We start from the raw sequence: 20,035 nt of genomic DNA, 5'->3' as shown, positions 1-20,035 counted from the left end.
GCCTGGGTTTTTTCCCTCTACTTCTCTCTCCCTCTCTTTTTATAATTCATTTGCTTATTTTAATCTGTATCACCTTTCCAATTCTACTTTTCCATCCATCCAATTCTTTTTATAACATCTTACCGGTATTAAAAATTTAAATACAGAATAAGAACTAACAACCAATATTTGGAATGAAAAAAAAGAAGAACAAAGACCAAAATACAGAAATAAAAAAGTCAGTTTCAATTTTCTTTTACTGCAGTTATAAATATAAAATAGCCTTTTGTTCTATGGTTACAGCATTAGTGATATCTTCTTTATAACCTTTTATTTTTATTCTAATCCTCAGAACCATATATCATGACTTAATTTTTTTTTGTTTCCCGCAAAAATTCAAATTCAATTACAATTCTTTCTAGAAAACAATCTGACACATTCTTATTCACAATAGAAGCTGAGGAAAATCTACCTTGCCTCTCTGCCTTGCAGCATGGATTGGTTTCATTGCAATCAGTGCTTCACCCAAGAGAAATCTGACTTTTCGGTTACTAGCTGTGGACATATATTTTGCCAAAAATGTGCCGGTACAGGTAAGTATGAAGTGGATTTTTTTACTTTAGAGGCTTTTTTGTGTGTGTGCCACCCAGCACAAAAGGAGTAAAAGTCAAAGAAATAAAAATGACATCTCCTTCAAATGTGCCTGACTTCTGATGACCTCTTGGACACTTCTGTGTCATTTCCTTGGTAACAGTATAGATATTTTTGCCACATTCTAGATTGATCTACAACTCTGAGATTTCTGATGGTTTCCTATCAAAGTGCCATCCAGCCCCAAACTTCCTTCACATATAGAGATCAGCCAGGAGAATATAAACAAAGATTGGCTTGCTAATTTTAGAAAAATCATCCATTTTTCAATTTTAGACATTATTATATATGAAACATTTCAATATCGTATTAACATTTTACGTTTTTAATCTTGTTAGACAAATGCCCTTCTTGTGGAACAAGCTGCAAATATTTGTCTCTAAAAGATAATGTAAGTTCTGGTTTCTATAAGAAAGATTCTTTTTTTCTTTCTTTTTGGTGTCTCTGAACTCAGACTTCGTATCCCAACTTACTGGGTGAATGTGTCAAATATTTAAATTATAAGAAGCAAGAAAGCCAAATAGTGAGCAGGATTTTTTTAAAAAAACAAGTTGAGTGTTAAACAATGAGTTTAATAAAGCTCTGACATTAGTAGAAAGTGGATAAATATTAATTTATAAGAAGCCAAACAAAAGACATTTCCTGAAAACTTGAGAATGATTTATTATGTACTTTTAATTTGAAAAAATAATTTCAGCTACCTGGCAATTGGGACCTCATTATGTATCCCAATTATATTATGGAGAAAAGTATTAAAATACTGCCCATTAATGCTGTGTACTGAATTACATGGAATCAGTCACTATAACTTATTTAAAAAGGCTTCTATAAAGTTAGATGAGAGAACAATTTTTTTTTTAAAAAAATTACTTATTTCATAATATTTTTCCTGCTGTTTTTCAATACTCCAAAAGTGGTATTCTTCATACTATACTACCTTCTGCTCCTTGGAAGAAAGGCAGGAGAAAATATAATGACATTAAATAAAAACTGTAAAAAAAAAAATCAAAATCATATGCACAAGAATTCAGAATGACCAAGTAGCTGGATAGACATATTTCAATTGGTGAAATGATATTGGAAAGGTGATATTTCAGATATACAACCAATTAAATAAACTCCGAAAAATTCAATATGTTTCACTTTTTAGATTATAAAGAATTTAACTCTTTATCTACCCTTTGTCTGCTTTTCTGGCTTTCAGATGAAGCAAGAAGAAAAGAAGTTTTTCAAAAACCCTGTTGAAACAGCGCTCAACTATATTGCTCATATCTCTCAGGTAAGAAACCATTTGGGGTTATATTCTCATTGATTTTAGCTACGAAAAAGAGGGGCAGTGATTAAAACAGGTATGTAATACTGAAGTTATTCTGACCCACTTAAAGTGTTCGGAGGCATGTCTACCCATGTAAAAAACATGAATGAATTACTTCCCTAGTCAAACATGTTCCCTACAATTAAGGTATATTTTATTCCATTTTTAATAGCTGTTACACCATGGATGAATGATCCAAGGTCCCCTAGAGGACTGGTTAATAACCAATCTGGGGAAAGGTTAATTCTGTAGTAATAGTGATCCCAAGTTTGCCAAGCAAGCTAATTAATTACCATAATAAATCTAGATAAAAGAGCCAGATAACTATTGTGACGGGCTAGTTAATCAACAGAAGAAGTTTCAGCAGAATCAGCGATACCTGAGCATTAAAATCCACCATGATAATCCTCCTCCTAATCCCATCTCGTAAACCAGATAGCCTAGCGCTCAGATGAAGAGGAGGGGAGGAACCTTTAAAGATGGAATGGATCTGTATTTTATTCTACAATCCATTCAACAATTGTTTTTATTTATTTTCTTACAATTATATCAGAGGTGGGTTTCAGCAGGTTCTGACCAGTTCTGGAGAACCGGTAGTGGAAATTTTGCGTAGTTTGGAGAACCGGTAAATAACACCTAGAAGAGAATAGATGCCCCCCCTCATGGAGGTCTGGATGGGGAGGAACAGACTCCGACTCAACCCCTCCAAGACTGAGTGGCTGTGGTTGCCGGCGTCCCGATATAGCCAGCTGGTGCCATCGCTGGCTATTGGGGGCGAGACATTGGCCCCCACGGAGAGGGCGCGTAACTTGGGTGTCCTCCTGGACGCACGGCTGTCTTTAGAAGAGCATATGATGGCCGTGGCCAGGGGGGCTTTCTATCAGGTTCGCGTGGTACGCCAGTTGCGCCCCTTTCTGGATCGGGACTCCTTGTGCACAGTCACTCATGCCCTCGTCACTTCCCGCCTGGACTACTGCAATGCTCTCTACATGGGGCTCCCCTTGAGGAGCACCCGGAGGCTCCAACTGGTGCAGAATGCAGCCGCGCGGGTACTAATGGGGGCGACATGGCGCTCCCATGTAACACCTCTCCTGCGCGAGCTGCATTGGCTTCCAGTGGTCTTCCGGGTGCGCTTCAAGGTACTGGTTCTCATCTTCAAAGCACTCCATGGCTTAGGACCTGGTTATTTATGAGACCACCTTCTGCCACCGATAACCTCCCACCGGCCAATACGCTCCCACAGAGAGGGTCTCCTCAGGGTGCTGTCAGTCAGGCAATGTCGACTGGCGACCCCCCGGGGAAGAGCCTTCTCTGTGGGGGCACCCTCCCTCTGGAATGAGCTACCGCCAGGGATACGACTGATCCCAGACCTCCGAACCTTTCGCCGGGCTCTGAAAATGTTTTTATTTCGGCAAGCCGGGCTGGCTTAGAATTTTTATTGGTGAATTTTATGGGTAAGGGATTTTAAATTGGGGAAAGCCACTGGATTTAATTTTGTTTTAAATGCATTTTAATGTTTGTATTGGATGTTTCTTAATCTTGGCTGTTCACCGCCCTGAGTCCTTTGGGAGAAGGGGCGGTACAAAAATTTAAAAAATAAAATAAATAAAATAAATCTATTCTCTGCCTCCCGAATCCCAGCTGATCGGGAGGAAATGGGGATTTTGCAGTAACCTTCCCCTGGAGTGGGAAGGAAATGGGGATTTTGCAGTAACCTTCCCCTGGAGTGGGAAGGAAATGGGGATTTTGCAATATCCTTCCCCTGGAGTGGGGTGGGAATGGAAATTTTATAGTATCCTTCCACTGCCATGCCCACCAAGCCATGCCCACCAAGCCACACCCACAGAACTGGTAGTAATTTTTTTTTAAACCCACCACTGAATTATATCACTTAATTGAACTTAACAAAGTTTGCAACTACTCTTCATTAGATCCCGAAAATGGGCAAAACTGTTACCTTGTGTTCAATATTCCGCACAGGAGCCTCTGGTAAAAGATAGTCCAGAATCCTGCAGTTCTAAAATCCTTGGATAAAAGACAGATGATCCTCACTCAGCCAGTGACAAAAGGCTTTCTTTTCTACACTGCTCAAAAAAAAATAAAGGGGACACTTAAACAACACAATGTAACTCCAGGTCAATCACACTTCTGTGAAATCAAATTGTCCACTTAGGTAGCAACACTGATTGACAATCAATTTCACATGCTGTTGTGCAAATGGAATAGATAACAGATGGAAAGCATAGGCAGTTAGCAAGACATCCCCAATAAAGGAATGGTTCTGCAGGTGGTGACCCCAGACCACTTCTCAGTTCCTATGCTTTCTGGCTGATGGTTTGGTCACTTTTGAATGCTGGCGGTGCTGTCACTCTAGAGACAGAGTCTACAACCCACACAAGTGGCTCTGGTAGTGCAGCTCATCCAGGATGGCACATCAATGCGAGCTGTGGCAAGAAGGTTTGCTGTGTCTGTCAGCGTAGTGTCCAGAGCATGGAGGCGCTACCAGGAGACAGGCCAGTACATCAGGAGATGTGGAGGAGGCCGTAGGAGGGCAGCAACCCAGCATCAGGACCGCTACCTCCGCCTTTGTGCAAGGAGGGACAGGAGCAGCACTGCCAGAGCCCTGCAAAATGACCTCCAGCGGGCCACAAATGTGCATGTGGCTGCTCAAACAGTCAGAAACAGACTCCATGAGGGTGGTATGAGGGCCCAACGTCCACAGGTGGGGGTAGTGCTTACAGCCCAACACCGTGCAGGACGTTTGGCATTTGCCAGAGAACACCAAGATTGGCAACTTCGCCACTGGCGCCCTGTGCTCTTCACAGATGAAAGCAGGTTGACACTGAGCACACGTGACAGACATGACAGGGTCTGGAGACGCCGTGGAGAACATTCTGCTGCCTGCAACATCCTCCAGCATGACCGGTTTGGCAGTGGGTCAGTAATGGTGTGGGGTGGCATTTCTTTGGGTGGCCGCACAGCCCTCCATGTTCTCGCCAGAGGTAGCCTGCCTGCCATTAGGTACCGAGATGAGATCCTCAGACCCCTTGTGAGACCATATGCTGGTGCGGTTGGCCCTGGGTTCCTCCTAATGCACAACAATGCTAGATCTCATGTGGCTGGAGTGTGTCAGCAGTTCCTGCAAGACGAAGGCATTGATGCTATGGACTGGCCCGCCTGTTCCCCAGACCTAAATCCAATTGAGCACATCTGGGACATCATGTCTCGCTCCTGTTCTGTCCCCAACCACACGCACACAACCAAACCAGCCGGCAAAATCCTTTTCCTTAAGATAACGGAACTTGGCAACAACCTAGTGGCTGCCTGCCAAGAGTTTATTATTTACGAAGAGGAGAGATAACTTCTCCCCACTTCTGATACATCCAAAGAAACAGCTCAATAATTACGGAGGTAATCAAGTCCAGAAATAATCCAGCTAAGTCTTATAGCAAAAGTCCGGCAATGCAGAATGGCGTGGAAGCTTTCAGCTTTGTTCGTCACAAGGTTTGACTGGCCACCACGCTCCCTTTTATATCCTGTGGGGTGTGGTCCAGTGACTCAGCCTAATCTCGGGCACGCCTTTTCTTCTGTTGCGCGCGCTTATCTCTGCGACGCTGGCGTGGATCCAGCCAAGACTCATTACCCTCATCACTATCCATCTGTGGCTGCGTGGATGGGCTTGGCCCCCGGCCCTATCTCTTGCCCTTCGGTGGACACGGAAGGCATTGCCAGAGAGGAGGGTCCTGGAGAGGGAGGCCTTGCCAACTCCTCTCTTTCACTTTCGGAGTCCTCTCCTGCCGATGACACAGGCTCAGGTAACGGAGCCACAACAGCTCCATCCACCAACGCCACATTGCACCACAGACTGTCCAGGAGTTGGGGGATGCTTTAGTCCAGGTGTGGGAGGAGATCCTTCAGGAGACCATCCGCCACCTCATCAGGAGCATGCCCAGGCGTTGTAGGGAGGTCATACAGGCATGTGGAGGCCACACACACTACTGAGCCTCATTTTGACTTGTTTTAAGGACATTACATCAAAGTTGGATCAGCCTGTAGTGTTTTTTTTTCCACTTTAATTTTGAGTGAAACTCCACATCCAGACCTCCATGGGTTGATAATTTTGATTTCCATTGATAAGTTTTGTGTGATTTTGTTGTCAGCACATTCAACTATGAAATGAACAAAGTATTTACTAAGAATATTTCATTCATTCAGATCTAGGATGTCTTATTTTTGTGTTCCCTTTATTTTTTTTGAGCAGTGTATATTTGTTTGTGCTAAGACTGAAAGATACTGTATAATCTTGATTTTCATAAGGAAAGTTTGGCCTCCAGTGGGTTAAAAAGAAAGTAAGATGGTTGAGAACAGCAATCCAGGTAATTTCCATGTAATCACATAAGTCTCCTTGTCATCTCAACAACCTGATATGCAAGAAGAAAAGCAACCTTGAAAAAAACAGGAAAAATTCAGTCCTGAGAATGATGCGCACATACACACACATATATGTGCAGATAACTGGTTTAGAAAACGTCACATTATTTTCATCCATTCGCATGAATGCTTATTATGCATCACATTTTAAAATAGACATTTCCTAGTACAGTTTTCAAAAGATAAAAGAGTGGAAATATTATATATAATTATCATACATAACAGTGATAAAACAGCCGCTGCATCTCTTACTTTAAACTATTAAAGGCCTGGGAAAAATAAAGGGCTCCCCCTGCTGTTAAAAAAAAAACCCTGCAATATAACACACAAGTGAGCACCAACCATATGGAAGGAGATTCCAAAAGTTGGAAAAAAGTGAGAGAAGGGGGTTTTTTAGTCCCAAGTAAAGATTAAGAAATCCTGATGGACAGATATTTTAATTGCCTGCATTTCCATTGTTTTCTGGTAGTTTTTTTTTAATCTCTTTCTCAGCCTAAGAATAGTTTGCATGCCCATTCTTTCAATTTCTAGAGAGTTGTTATATTTGTATAATAACAGGCACCCGTATTTAAGGGATTATGACACATTTTCCCAATGCATTAATTAGGCTGTAACCAGTTTCACAGTACTTATTTCTGATAAGATTTTTTTCCCTATAAATCAGACATGCAGTTGCTTAACATAAACTATCAAGCAAAAATGACGCACATGCCAGATATTCAAATAGGCAGTTCTGTACAGTATTGGAGTTTTTTTTCCCCCCAGAGATCCTCTTTAATTCTAAAAGTTAATTCTTAAATTTTCATGGTTTAAAAACAGTTCTGGGGGTAACCAAGAAGGAAAGCCAGGAAATGTAATCTAAGACAATTTATACTGTAATAAATTGGTTAGACTTTAAGCTGTTGAAAGATTCCTTGCTATCATTCAACTCACCTCGTGGATAATATTCATATAACCTTGTTCATTTTACAGCTTTAAATACACAAAGTCTGAACTGTTTGCTCTATATATTATGTGCCTTGCAAATAAAGAGCACAGCTCACACCCTTGACTGGATGGAATATTAAAGTAAATATATAAAGTACTATTAGACCATTTGTCCTTCTACTCAGCTACCAGATGGTTCCAGGGCTGGAGAATCTATGGTCATTATTTAATTGAAAATATTTATACAGCCACCCAACTTACATCAAACTCTGGGCAACTCCCAATTAGCAATTAAAATAACATCCATAATACAAGACAACATTATACATATAAACCATGAACATTAAGAAATCTGGCACCAAAATTAAGGTTCCACATGTAGGCCATTGTTAAATCCTCTCACCCACCTCACTTTCTCCCAGCACTTTTGGGAAAAGCCAGGTCTTGTGATTTTTGGAGAATAACCTCCCTCTCCACTGGAAACAAATTCCTTGTGTGTCTAATCACACTTGGCCAAATAAAGTCAACCCTTTGGAGTTTGCCCCTTGTCCTTTGCCTTCCCTTTCCTTCTCCATTCCATTTTATTAAGGCCCATATAGGCCCTCTATATAGGCACTGTGCCATTACTGCCATTTCTTTGCCAGTTGTAATTCAGACAAGGCACTGAACATCTTATAAAATAAAGGAAACACAATAAAGTTCAGTAATAAAATAAATAGCAAAACAAACCATCAGTACTCTAAGGAGCAAAATTAATAACACACAATCCATATCAGGACAGTGACTTTCACTACAATTTTATTTCCAAGGCTTCCCCCACCCCCCAAAAAAAGGATGGGAAACAATCTGATCTCAGGAGAAATGATGCTTCAGAGAAGGTGGTCAGCTGGGTCCCTGAAAATTATGTGCCTTAAGAAACGGGATCCAGAAAGAGTCCATGGTCTTATTGAGTAGGCATAAGCCACTTGGAGAAGGTGATCTCATAGATAACAAGACCTCAAGCTTTAAACCAGAAAACTGAGTTGTAATCATAAGGAAGAGTAGCTTTAAATACAGCAAAATGATTATGTGTCATCAATTGATTGTCAGCTCTTAGCTACATTGTGGCAATCTAAAAGAGAGGTGATCAAGGCATGAGTGACTGTGAACAGAGACTTCCAATCTAGGATAGATATCATTGGACCAGTCTTCCCATCAATTACTGCTGACCATCCTATTTGAAATATATGGGAGTTAGATTTGAATAATATTAATGCCTTATTTTACTGCATGAAAGGAGTCGGAAGTCAATGCTTTTTTTCCACTTCCCCTTTTTCCTTTTCTAATTTACCTAATATTTGCTTTCGTATTCTTTTTGTATGTCGTATTATAAATTAATAAAACTATGAAAAAAAAAAGATTTGAATAATATTCAGAATGCCAAAGATTTCGTATCGCAAGCCTACTGAGATTTGTAGGGACTGGTTGTGTACGATCCATATACAGGAGATGTCTTCTGCTCTGAGTGATGTACCTGGACTTAAAAGGTTCCGCATATGCCGCTTCTTATATCCCTAAATGAGTTACAGTCATGAGACCAGATGCTGAATTTCCTTGAAATCCACTTCTCTCGTGCCTTCTGGTCTTCTTTCTAGGTATGGACATTCCAGAAGAGCCAGATGGACCTGCTGGTCTCTTTCTACAAAAATAATGCTTCAAAAGCCGAAGGAGCACTCCAGCAAGCTCTCCACAAACTAACTATCCAGGAAAAGTGAGATATGCAGGTTGTGTTCATATAAGAGAGGAAAACAGTATAAATGTGTCTGCACAACACAGTATGAATATTAAATTATCCTATTCTCTGAGGGTGGGGACGACGACATATAATACACTGAACATGCTAAGGCACCAAATAAGCTGCTTCACACAGCACTCCAAGCCACAAAGAGAACCTAACTAAGATTCAAAATAAGGTTAACGGGTTGTGCAAATACAGTTGTTAGGTCTTTCATTTACCTGCTTGGCCTACTACTCTGTGAATATAGCCTGTTAGTTTTATCTGTAGGGATTAGTAAAGTTAATATGATTAACTTTACAAGATCTAGTTTCATATTGTCACTCAGTTAAGAACATTACTGGTTGATCAAAGGTCCATTGTGCCTTCTTAAGTCAACCCCCCACTCTGAGCTGTTTAATTAAAATACTTAAAACATTTTTTCCCCCGTTCATATATCCAGAAAGCCATTCTTTCCTCTCCTCTCTTCCCCAAAAGAAAGTTATTGAGTAAGTTGGAAATATCCTTCAGTTGTCCTAATTGGTGGGAAAGAAAGAAACACTTGTTTTATTTTTGATGGAGATAAAAACTGGGGCAAGCAAATAGGGTTATATACCTTTCTAAAGAAGACTCCAGGCTACTGCTCCCTTCTGATATCAGCCATTAAATGTTAAAACATGTTGATAATTTGTGAAGTGAAACTAATAGCTTGCATGGCCCCAGAGGCAGCCCTCCTGCCTTTATTCTCATCACTGCTGAAGTGTTCTCTAGTGGGCTCTAAAGCATCAAGGCATATTATTATTACCCGCTTTCTGTTTCTCTTGCCTGCCACTTCCATATGTAGAGAACTAGAGGCTGTACAGAAGGAAAATAGGGAACTGAAGAAGAAGTACTTCAACCTGAAGGTAAGAAGTTTGGTGGAAACAATTATATTTTCCCTTATTTGGTTTCTTGTCACCCTCTGCTGGCAGCAATGACTACTGCTCTTCTGCTTTATTTATTGAGAGAGTAAATCAAACCTCTTTGCATGTTAGGGGCCCAGCTGTTGACCCCTCAAACCTTCCCTTCTTCTCACAACAGGCTTTTCCCAGACAGCACCAGGGTAGCAGGTCAGTATGTCTGTTCTGTCCTTTGGAAACATTAAATCAGGATGGGCAGCCCATGAAATAGAGGCAGTGCTGTAAGAGATCTTCGTGGCAAAATGAGGGAGCTGGGTCTTGAACCATCATAGGCCAGCAATGAAAACACAGGGCAAAGAAAAACCCCAATGTTTAGGGGTGGGTGGGTGGGTGGGGAGGAGTTATCCTAACTGATCAAACTCATTTCAATTTGCTGCAGAAACAGCACCCCAAGGCCGATTGCCATCACTCCTCCGTCACAGACAGGTAAGAGAGATAAGGATCCCGAATCTCTTCACTTGGTCCAGGGTAATATTTTGTGTATGTGTAGATATGTGCATGGACGGAACTATATGGATGTTTGCCTGGATCTCTGAGGACAATGTAGGATATGGACAGATAATCTTATTATCTCAGGCCAACATTATGTCTAGCAGATTTAACCATGGCTACATAGTAACTATCTCATACTTTGCAGTTACACCGCAACCAATTTTCCAGCGCTCCAGTGAGGTGGTCAGGTAAATGTTTTTTTTTCCCCCCAGTTAGGGGTGATTCACACTGTTTATAGTTTTTATCAAAAACTCTTTGGACAGGGTGTTTTTTTTTTTTTTTTTTGTAAAAACGGTCAAATATGGAAATAAACAAGCCAGCAAAAATATGCTACATTCTAGTATACCTTTTACAGAAGTATCTTGGGTCCACGCAAAAAGTCCCAGTTGGTTGGTGTAAATATCCCGAAGAGCTAGTTGGTTTTCTGGCAAAGGATATTTTGAGCTAAGTTTCCCAAGGCAGCCACTCTTCTAAATGTGCTCCAGATCCTGGAAGATTGCGTAGTTTTTAGAAACTTGCTCAGAATTGAAGAGAAGGAACAGTGTTTTCTTTGAAAAATTGGAATTCAGAATAGAATAGAGCTGGAAGGGATCCTGGAGGTCTTCTAGTCCAACCCTCTGCTCAACCTATATTATTTCAGACAAGTGGCTGTCTATATACCATGGTATGCATATTCTAAGTGGAATAAGTGTGTTTCCATCTTAAAATCTTCCTTACTGTGACTATGGTCCCTTCAGTCGAGCTCCCTTACAGCAAAATTTGATTATTATACTTAAAAGATCACATAAAGATACTGAGCATCCAACTGCAGATTTAGCTTTCAGTTGTAGCTAGTGACAGCTCCTTGACCAATTGTGCCTCTTTTCTCAGCCGCTCGTCTTCTATGGATTCCATTTCTTCCAGAGTCAGCCGCCCACCAAGCTGGCAGGTTAGTTTCTGCCATTGCTTTTTTCTTTTCCCAGGAAAGCGAAACCATGGATAGACAGACTGCTTTGTTTCGTGCAGTTATTTGAAGGTAGTTTTGAGAATAAAATTCCACTGATAACCATCTGCCCAAACAAAAAGCTGTTTTTGGAGATAAAACATTCTGGGCTCTTCCTTCTGTTTAGCCACACATGGCTTGGGCAGAACCACCGTTTCCTTAGCAATAATATGGTTAAAAAGGAGGTTTCATTGGGGAATCCTAAAAGCTCCAAATCCCCAAACCGGTTTATCGGCAACAAAGAACAATGAATAATGTTTAGCTCGAAGGTGTTTATGAATATTTTAATTGTTGCCCTTTTAGTACTTTTGCTCCATTAACATCCTTCCACCATCTCAGTGGTGAAATCCAAATTTTTTTACTATCGGTTCTGTGGCCATGGCTTTGTGAGTGTGGCAGGGGAAGGATACTGCAAAATCTCCATTCCCTCCCCACTCTGGGGCCAGCCAAAGGTGGTATTTGCCGGTTCTCCAAACTACTCAAAATTTCCGCTACTGGTTCTCCAAACTGCTCAAAATTTCTGTTACCGGTTCTCCAGAACCTGTCAGAACCTGCTGGATTTCACCCCTGCTCCATCTGGCTTTTTAAAAAAATAGTTCTTAATATTTTTGTAATGATTTTACATAGTCACTGTTCTTAGCTTTGTTGTACGCTGCTCCGAGTCACTATACAAATGAGATTAAATAAATGAAAATTCCTTTAAACTTTTCTCCCCCTTTATTCAGCATACCACCAGAACCACACGAACGACCCCGGCGGTCTCTGCGAATGGTAAGAAGTGTAACTGTCAACAAACAGTAAATTTTTGCCATATTTAGATTCCAAAGGAAATAAAATCAAGAAATCTTCCAGGGTTTCATTTCTACAGACAAGCATCGTTTCACAGCTTATTATTTGGAACAGAATTTATTGTGAAGAGAAACATCATTTCTATTTGATCTCCTCGCCTTACAATACTCTTTTCTCACGTTGCCTACCCTTAAACTTCCTATCGCCTTTCCATGTGCTTTCCACCATTCATTCCAGGTGTTAACACCTTTACATTCTATTTGGCAGCCACTCCGTCTTCAGCCTCCATGCAGAGCTTATTCTACAGGTGAGTCATAGGAGTGGGGAGGGGCCTTGATGAAGGTGTTGCTTACATATAGTTTATATGGTGTAAGTTTAAAAACATTTGGTGTTGTCTTCTACAATAATTATGACTTCTGTCACCCTCCTTCCTCCGTAGGGCCTCTCCTTCCACTTCCCACACACCCAGTTTCAATGTCTTCAGTCTTCAAACTCCGACAGCGAGACTAAGTCAGAGTGCTAATAACCCTGGGCAGCCACAGGAAACTCCGTACTTCAACCTCAGCATCTTTCCCGGTGAGGAAAGTTGTTCCTCTTTGGCGAACATATGTTTATTCCATATAGTTTTTGTGCAATATCACACTACTTTTGGTTGTGATCTAGCTCCTTATGTGAATTTGGCTTCTAATGATTTGTAAATAATAACAGCATCTAAGGCCCACTAGCTACAGGTGAATCCCAAAGCATTGGATTTAGCTTGAATGACCCCTCAAAGTTGTCATTGAACAGTACTGTTTAAAGTGAACAGAAGGGGAACCATACACAAAGAATAATCACATCAACTATACTGTTATTTTAAGTAAAATTAAACCTTTGTCCTAATCTCCCTCACTTTTTCCTAGAAAAGTCCTCTTTTCTTTTGATGCATGCCTGACATTACCAGTCTGCCCAAAGTATATTGTGCAATTTTTAACCCTGGCATTATAGATTCCAGAATGGTTAGACAAACGAAGGCTTAGCATAACATACAAATGCCAAAATTGACTAACGTGGTAAGATAGCCCTTCAACTCCCACAGAACTTGCCCTCCTGTTCAGTTTGTTTCCTATTGCTTTCTTTTTTTTTACAGATCCAACAGGTGCTTCAGTTCCTGACCACACTGCTGAAAGACTGCGCCCTCTACAGGTAAAATGTAGATTGCAGGCAGGTAGTCCCAAAGGTGCTTTTTCAGGAGGCAGCTGGACTTTCTTGTTTTTTTTTTTCTTTTGAAGACATTTGGCTTCTCATCCAAGAAGCTTCTTCAGCTCTGACAGGATAGTGGGGAATGGAAGGATTTATATTCCTTGCAGACAGCTGGTCATTTGCATCCTTTTAGAGGATCATTGAAGCACTTGGAAGTTTATCTGTGTCCTCAATGGTCACCCGAGTAGTGCTAATGGTTCTGTAGTCTGCAATTTTCCCTCTGGAAAGCCATTCCTACTCCCACACCACCTTAGAGTGTTCATCCCAAATTGTGTAGCTAAAAGTGTGTAGCAATTCTCAGTCATCCAGGTCATGGTTCCATTCCCCACTATCCTGTCAGAGCTGACGAAGCTTCTTGGATGAGAAGCGAAACGTCTTCAAAAGAAAAAACAAAGTCCGGCTGCCTCCTGAAAAAGCACCATTGGGACAACCATGACCCGGATGACTGAGAATCTCTACAGACTTGTAGACAGGTAATTCATACTAAGAAAAGCTTCACTCATTCCAATTGCTTTTCCTTTCCTTCATTCTCAGCTGAGATTCACACCTCACTCTACACCATCCTTTCCCCACAGGTAAGTGAGACCTACATGGATTCTTCATTCTCACCCTTTCATATGTTACATGACACAGCTTTGTGAAAGACGATGAATGTAATCAATATCCAGGTGAAATTATCACTCTCCTCTACCCCCCACCGCGGCTCTAGTTTTCATCACTCTTGCCAGCAAGATGCAACAATGATTTTTTTTTTTTTTTTTTCTGTTAAAACAAATTGGGTTAAGTCCTAGCTTTACCATTTAGAAATCTTAATGGCAGCATCCAAAGGAACAAAGTCCCAATTTTTTCCTCATTCCCCATGTCTTCTGTTAAATTAAAATTGTAGCATGTTAGAAATACATTACTTGCTGTTATCAGAAATTAGAATGTAATTTTGTTGAGCAAACTAAATAGTGATCAGAATTTAATACATCCCTAAAGTAGGAAGACTGGCTCCACACAACTAGTTAATTGCACTTTTCCCCAGGTATTCATCCATCAGCCAAATCCATCAGCAATAATGGGGATGACCAAAGCAGCTGTGCTCTTAAACATCATCCTAATGTTAGATGCAAGATAGACTCTTCTGTGCAGATTTCCTGCAGTATAAATCTTCTGAATATTTGAAGCTGATTAAAAAGCAATCCATTAGTAATTGAGTGATGCCATTAGGAGACCCTGTTTTGATTAAAATTCTTTTAAATATTTTTTGTGACTTGAAATAAGACGTTCACAGTTGCTTGAAGCCAACTGGTGTATGAATCGTAGTAAATAAATAAAAATTATTATACAAGGCAAAGTATATTTATGGCACTTGGCATATGTGACATAATTTTAAAACAAATCCCTATAAAGTCTTTGAGGAAAATGGCTAAAATTAGCTGGTGAACTCTGCAGTAGCATTAGTGATACATGGTGTTTTAACTGTCAAATATAGCCCATTAAGTAACCTGTGGATCCTAGCTTCAATCTTACTTTGTGACTAGATTTGCTAAGAAAATGTATTACGTTGTATGTTCTCTGAGCTAAAATGCTTTGTGTACTTCCAAGATGAAATATTCAATTTGATCCAGGTTGCCCATAATGTAGGATTATTGTATTTGCAACCAATGTTGTTTTGCAAACCGAAACAAAACAGACAAGTCTTTAAAAAAACTATACTTAGAAAGAGGAAAAAGACAGATATAATTTACTGAACATAATTATCTATTAACTCATTCAATTTATTAAGTAACCAATCCACAAATCAAATTATTCCGCTCAGTTCTATCTTTGACAAGTTACAGCCTTTGAACATTTCACTAAGTACGGCATAATCCATGTACCACTTTCTTTTTACTAAAGTTGTTTAGCTTATTTCAATATTTTTGAATTCTCTTGCCTGCAGAATATTTTTGTAAAGATTCTACTTAAAAAAAAATTGAAAATGGTATTTAATAAATAGAAATTTTAAAGTACAGATGATTAATCTCTGTCTAGTCTCCTACCTCTTCATACTTTCACAAACTTCCAAATTCCTCTTTACTTTCTTTCAAAATAATATCAAATGCTATTCTCAGAATGTATGGGTTTTATTTTCCCCATCAATCTGAGGGCAATGACAATTTGACAAATGGAAGATAACCAAGCATTTAGGAGTGTTTGCACTTCTTTTGCTAGAGGCCACTCTTGTTACCTTACAATATCTCTAACTGGCATCGAATTCACTATATCAACCAACTAGTACAGACCAGATATATGACTTGAATGGAAAAACTGGATGACAGGGAAAGCTGGTGAATCAAGGCACTAACGGAACAAGGAAAAGAAAACAGAGCAACTAAGAGAAATGATATGAATCATATGATAAAGAAGATCACCAAGAGCAGATAACAGAAGTCATTCCAAAAATGATTTTTTTTAAATAAAGGAGAGAATGAAAATGGAAGATAAATGACAAAATATCGATTTGAATATAACAGCTACAATCACCATCTTAAGTACCAGTCTAGAAACTAACATTTTTTAGTTCCAAAGTATTTTGAAGGCATGAAAACAGGAAAGATAGCCTTAGTCTGTCTTCTACATTTCTTTGATTTCAAAGAACTGGCTTATAAAAACAAAACATAAGCACCAAAAAGCAAATAATGACTTTAACTGTTCATTTACTCAGGAAAATATAGTTGGTATGCAAGCTTAGACCGGTTAAATCTTATGTATGGCTTTTATGGAATTTGAAAGAGTGGGGTTGCCAAATCTCTGCAACTCTGGTAACGAACGGTCCAGTTTCTAAACTCGAATAAAAAAATAAATGAATTGGAAGAAACAGAATCAAGACAGATACATCCAAGGGTAAATGAAAAATATCTGTATTCCAAGTCTTAGAAAAGGTAACAAAATTAGGCAATTGTTGGGCTTCAGGGTTTAGTGACCTAGACAACAAATGTATAATTATTAAGGAAAAAATTTCCTCTGATTATTATAGAGGAAAAATATGAAACCAAAACAATGCAATTAACTGAAGTTTAATTCTTTGAAGTTTTTTCAAAGAAATCATTGGAGACCCAGCGGATTGCTGAAGGCATTCATATACAGTATTATGGCCACTCACATCTGAAGGGTTGGAAACCCCTTCTTTATACCATTGTGATTCTGCCTTGATAAACAGTGAATGGAAACAAAACTAGTTTCGTTTTTATATTCAGTGGCTCAAAGGGAAAAAAGAAACCATTCTAGAACATAAGTGATGCGGGTCACTGCTACCAGCAGGAAACGGTTGGGACAGAAACCTGGCTCCCAGGATTTACTAATCTGTCTCACTGATCCTTCCACCTGCTCCTCGGAGAAATCCAAAACCCTCCAGCATCTGCACAAAAGTCCTTCAGTCTTCGTCCTCCTCCTCTTCCACGTCCTCTTCTTCGTCGTAGTCTTCGTCTTCCGCTTTTATCATTGCGGCCGCCACCTCTTCGTCTACCTCGTCATCGTCCCCCAGACACACCTCCACCTCGCACGGCGCCGGCAAGTGCAAGTGAAACCACTCCAACACTTGCTCCGCGCTCATTCCCGATTGGCGGCAGAGCATCGGCAAGTCATTCTCATGCAGCTGCGCGTGGGTGGCCCAGTACTGTTCCAGGGTGCTCATGTCTGGAGGATTTGTGCATGGCTGGGGAGGAGGAGGTCCACCTGAGGAAGCAGGCTCTGGACTCTGCCCTGCATTGTCCCGGAACCATTTCAGCTGACCGTGCTTCAGGGCATAACGTGTGTCTCCAAACCATTGGATGATCTCTGCCCGGGGTAACCCGGTTACTTGCTCCAACTGGTGATAATCCTCTCTCCTGGCCCACTGCCGGTGAAGGAAGAAGGCCTTTAACAAATCCAGTTGTTCCTTCGTCTTCCGCCTAGGCTTCCGTAAAACCTCTGGCAAAAAAGTCTGCTGCTCGCTGACAGAGTGCTGATGGTTTTGAAGGTCCGCGGCACTGGTTGTAACTTTCGAGGAGGACGGGGTGACTTTCACCGAGGAACCCAGCGGAAGAATCACCGGGTGGTGCCCGCCGTTAACGGCAGGCGTGATGGACTCAGCGGGAGGTTGGGATGCTGCGGGGAAGTTCCAGGCCATCGTGTGAGAATCCAGGAAGTTATAATCCAGGCCAAGGGTTGTGATGGGTGGATAAGTACCGGAAATAGTCTCTTTGGTATTTTGAAAATTCATCGTGATCCCTGAAGGTTCAAAATGTTCCTGAGGTTTCTTATAGTGGGACGACGGGGCGTTTTCCTGCAGTTTCCAAATGTCCTGAGTGATCGTCCCGAGTTCTTTTGTCCCTGGAGCTGTACTACAATGATTTAAGGAGGTTACAAGAGGTTGCTGGTTCTCTGGATATTTACCGGAGTAGTGCAGGGAGTGGGGAGCCAGCTGGTGGTGGTACGAAGGGCTTTTACAAGTCTGGTGCCAGGAGTCGCCCTCGTTGCCAGCAAGCAGGCAACTAAAGTGAAGCTGGTCCTGGTGATAGATGAGGCGAGCCCGAGTCTCTTCGATTTCCTCGGCGCTCCAGCTGATGCCGCAGCGCAGCCGCTGCGCCATGAACCAAGCCTTCACCTTCTCCATGTGCAGGCCGTGACGCAGGCAGAGCAAAGCCAGGTCGGAAAGGCTGGGATACGGAAAATAGCTGAAAGTCTGCAGGAGGTGCTGGTTACCATCCAGGTCACTCGTCTGGGCCGCCTGAGTCCATACCAGCTGGAGGTCCTCTGAGATGGGCGGCAAGCAGATCAAACCTGGCGGTGAGCCGAGACAGCCAGAGGCGTCCTTATTGGAGGGCATGGCTGCGGCAGTCGAGAAGTCGTCTCTCTTTGGGAATCAGCTGCGGGCTTTTCAGAAGAGCTGGAGCAGAGGGGGAAGAAAAGAGAAAGAGCAAAAAATACATCAATTGTAGGGGATAACGTAAAAAGACGCAGCATGTTAAGTAATAAGTAATGAGGCAAGGATAAAGCAGAGAGTTTTAGAGAAAAGGCGAGCACCAACACTGCAAATCCACTTTTTTCTCTCTCTGCTCACTACCCAGCACCCAAGCACTACAACTCCAGTCTACAAATTACGGCTCGCATAATTGAGTGCTCTTCTTTAAAAAAAAAAAAAAGACTTCCCACATTGAAAACTATCACTTGGTCAGAAAGAGGAGACCCAGCAATCTATGGGCTGGATAATGAGGGTGTGTCATGGTTCCGATTAATGCTCCCAATCCATTCAAAAGACCCTGAGGCGGCGGCTTTTCTCAAAGATCCTGTTTCTTGGGCGCATCGTATCGGCACGTTCAAATGTGAAACCACCTCTAAATCATTCCCGCACTTTGGCATAATGAGAGAATAGATATTGCCCACCCACCCACCCTTGTGTGACAGGTCACGTTAACTAACCAAGCAGGCAATGACTTCATCACTCCCTCCTGCCCTTGCTAGGGCACGATGAGCTGACCTTGGTTCTCAGGAGCCTTATTGCTGTTATGTCTGGCAGTGTAGAGGAGAACGTTCTACGTTCTTCAAATCTGCCCCCACCCCTCCACCCAATATGCACGGCAACTAAAAAACGAAGCAAAGTGAAGTATGGCTTCAGCTAGAGTCCTTTCGAGAGTTGACGGAAGGAGATCCAGAGAGGCACCGTGTCACATGAACCTCTTATTGTCCAAAGTGGCTCCACCCAGACCGTTGGTTCATCGCCAAACTGCTTACTTCTCTGCATTAACAGAGCCTCTTTTCTAAACAGTGTATCTCTCTAGTTATTTTGGATTCTATGCCAGACTGAAAAGACATTTACAACCGTTCGTCTTTCTCTTCCCTCATATGGATTTGCAATTAACATCATATTTTACTTGGCTAAGAATCTCCCAGGTCACGTGAGTTGGGGAAACTGTGCTTGAAGTTCCGCTTATTAATATTAAAGAGAGCATATAGAGTTTATATAGAGAGAGATATATAATCGTAATCTTAACAGGTTTCTGGAGCAAAAAATATTTTTGTGCACAATCAATGTTAACACAGTACCAGAGATTTCATGTTGCTCCCAAGCTAAAATGTGAGCGGTTTTGGCTTAACATGAAGCATGAAACATTCAATGTATATTAATTTATAAACTACAGCTTCTAATTTGGCTTATTGAATCAAATTAATCAAATTATGTACGCAGGTGAAAGTAGGCCTTTTATTTCAATTCTGTTATAGAAAAGGATGTAAAAGTGTTGAGTTCCAGCTTATTATTCACAAAGACAAAATTCCTTTTGCTAAAGCCAACTTCCACCCACCTATTAGTATTCTTTCTGCATCCCCTCCGAAATTTGTTGGAAGCTTTTTATCTGGAAAGTCTATTTGGAGGAACTGACGGTGTTTCAAAGCGCAATAATTTATATAACCCAGGAACTTAAAACCTGGAGAGGTAATAAATCGAAACGAAATGCAATGCCGGGGCCGATTGTGCTAATCAGACTGAAGAGCCAATTTCACTTTAATAG

General features: G+C 41.1%; 2 protein-coding genes across 2 annotated transcripts; one reads left to right on the top strand and one right to left on the bottom strand.

Annotated features, from left to right (window-relative positions):
• Positions 1-472: 472 nt before the first annotated feature.
• RNF212B (ring finger protein 212B) lies at positions 473-14,581 on the top strand. Its single transcript, XM_070954505.1, has 15 exons — positions 473-572; positions 969-1,021; positions 1,835-1,909; positions 8,938-9,053; positions 9,901-9,961; positions 10,137-10,165; positions 10,395-10,441; positions 10,653-10,695; positions 11,378-11,435; positions 12,215-12,260; positions 12,546-12,585; positions 12,718-12,854; positions 13,408-13,463; positions 14,055-14,095; positions 14,548-14,581. The coding sequence occupies exons 1-15, from the start codon at positions 473-475 to the stop codon at positions 14,579-14,581; spliced, it is 936 nt and encodes a 311-aa protein (XP_070810606.1).
• Positions 14,582-16,457: 1,876 nt separating this feature from the next.
• On the bottom strand, positions 16,458-18,394 carry HOMEZ (homeobox and leucine zipper encoding). The gene has a single exon (XM_070954368.1). The coding sequence runs from the start codon at positions 18,352-18,354 to the stop codon at positions 16,921-16,923; it is 1,434 nt and encodes a 477-aa protein (XP_070810469.1). The 5' UTR covers positions 18,355-18,394; the 3' UTR covers positions 16,458-16,920.
• Positions 18,395-20,035: the final 1,641 nt, after the last annotated feature.

This window comes from Pituophis catenifer, unplaced genomic scaffold (assembly GCF_029215685.1).
Source record: "Pituophis catenifer annectens isolate HBS135680 unplaced genomic scaffold, rPitCat1.0.hap2 SCAF_15, whole genome shotgun sequence".
In the NCBI taxonomy this organism is placed as follows: domain Eukaryota; kingdom Metazoa; phylum Chordata; class Lepidosauria; order Squamata; family Colubridae; genus Pituophis; species Pituophis catenifer.
This window is presented reverse-complemented; position numbering and strand designations above follow the sequence as displayed.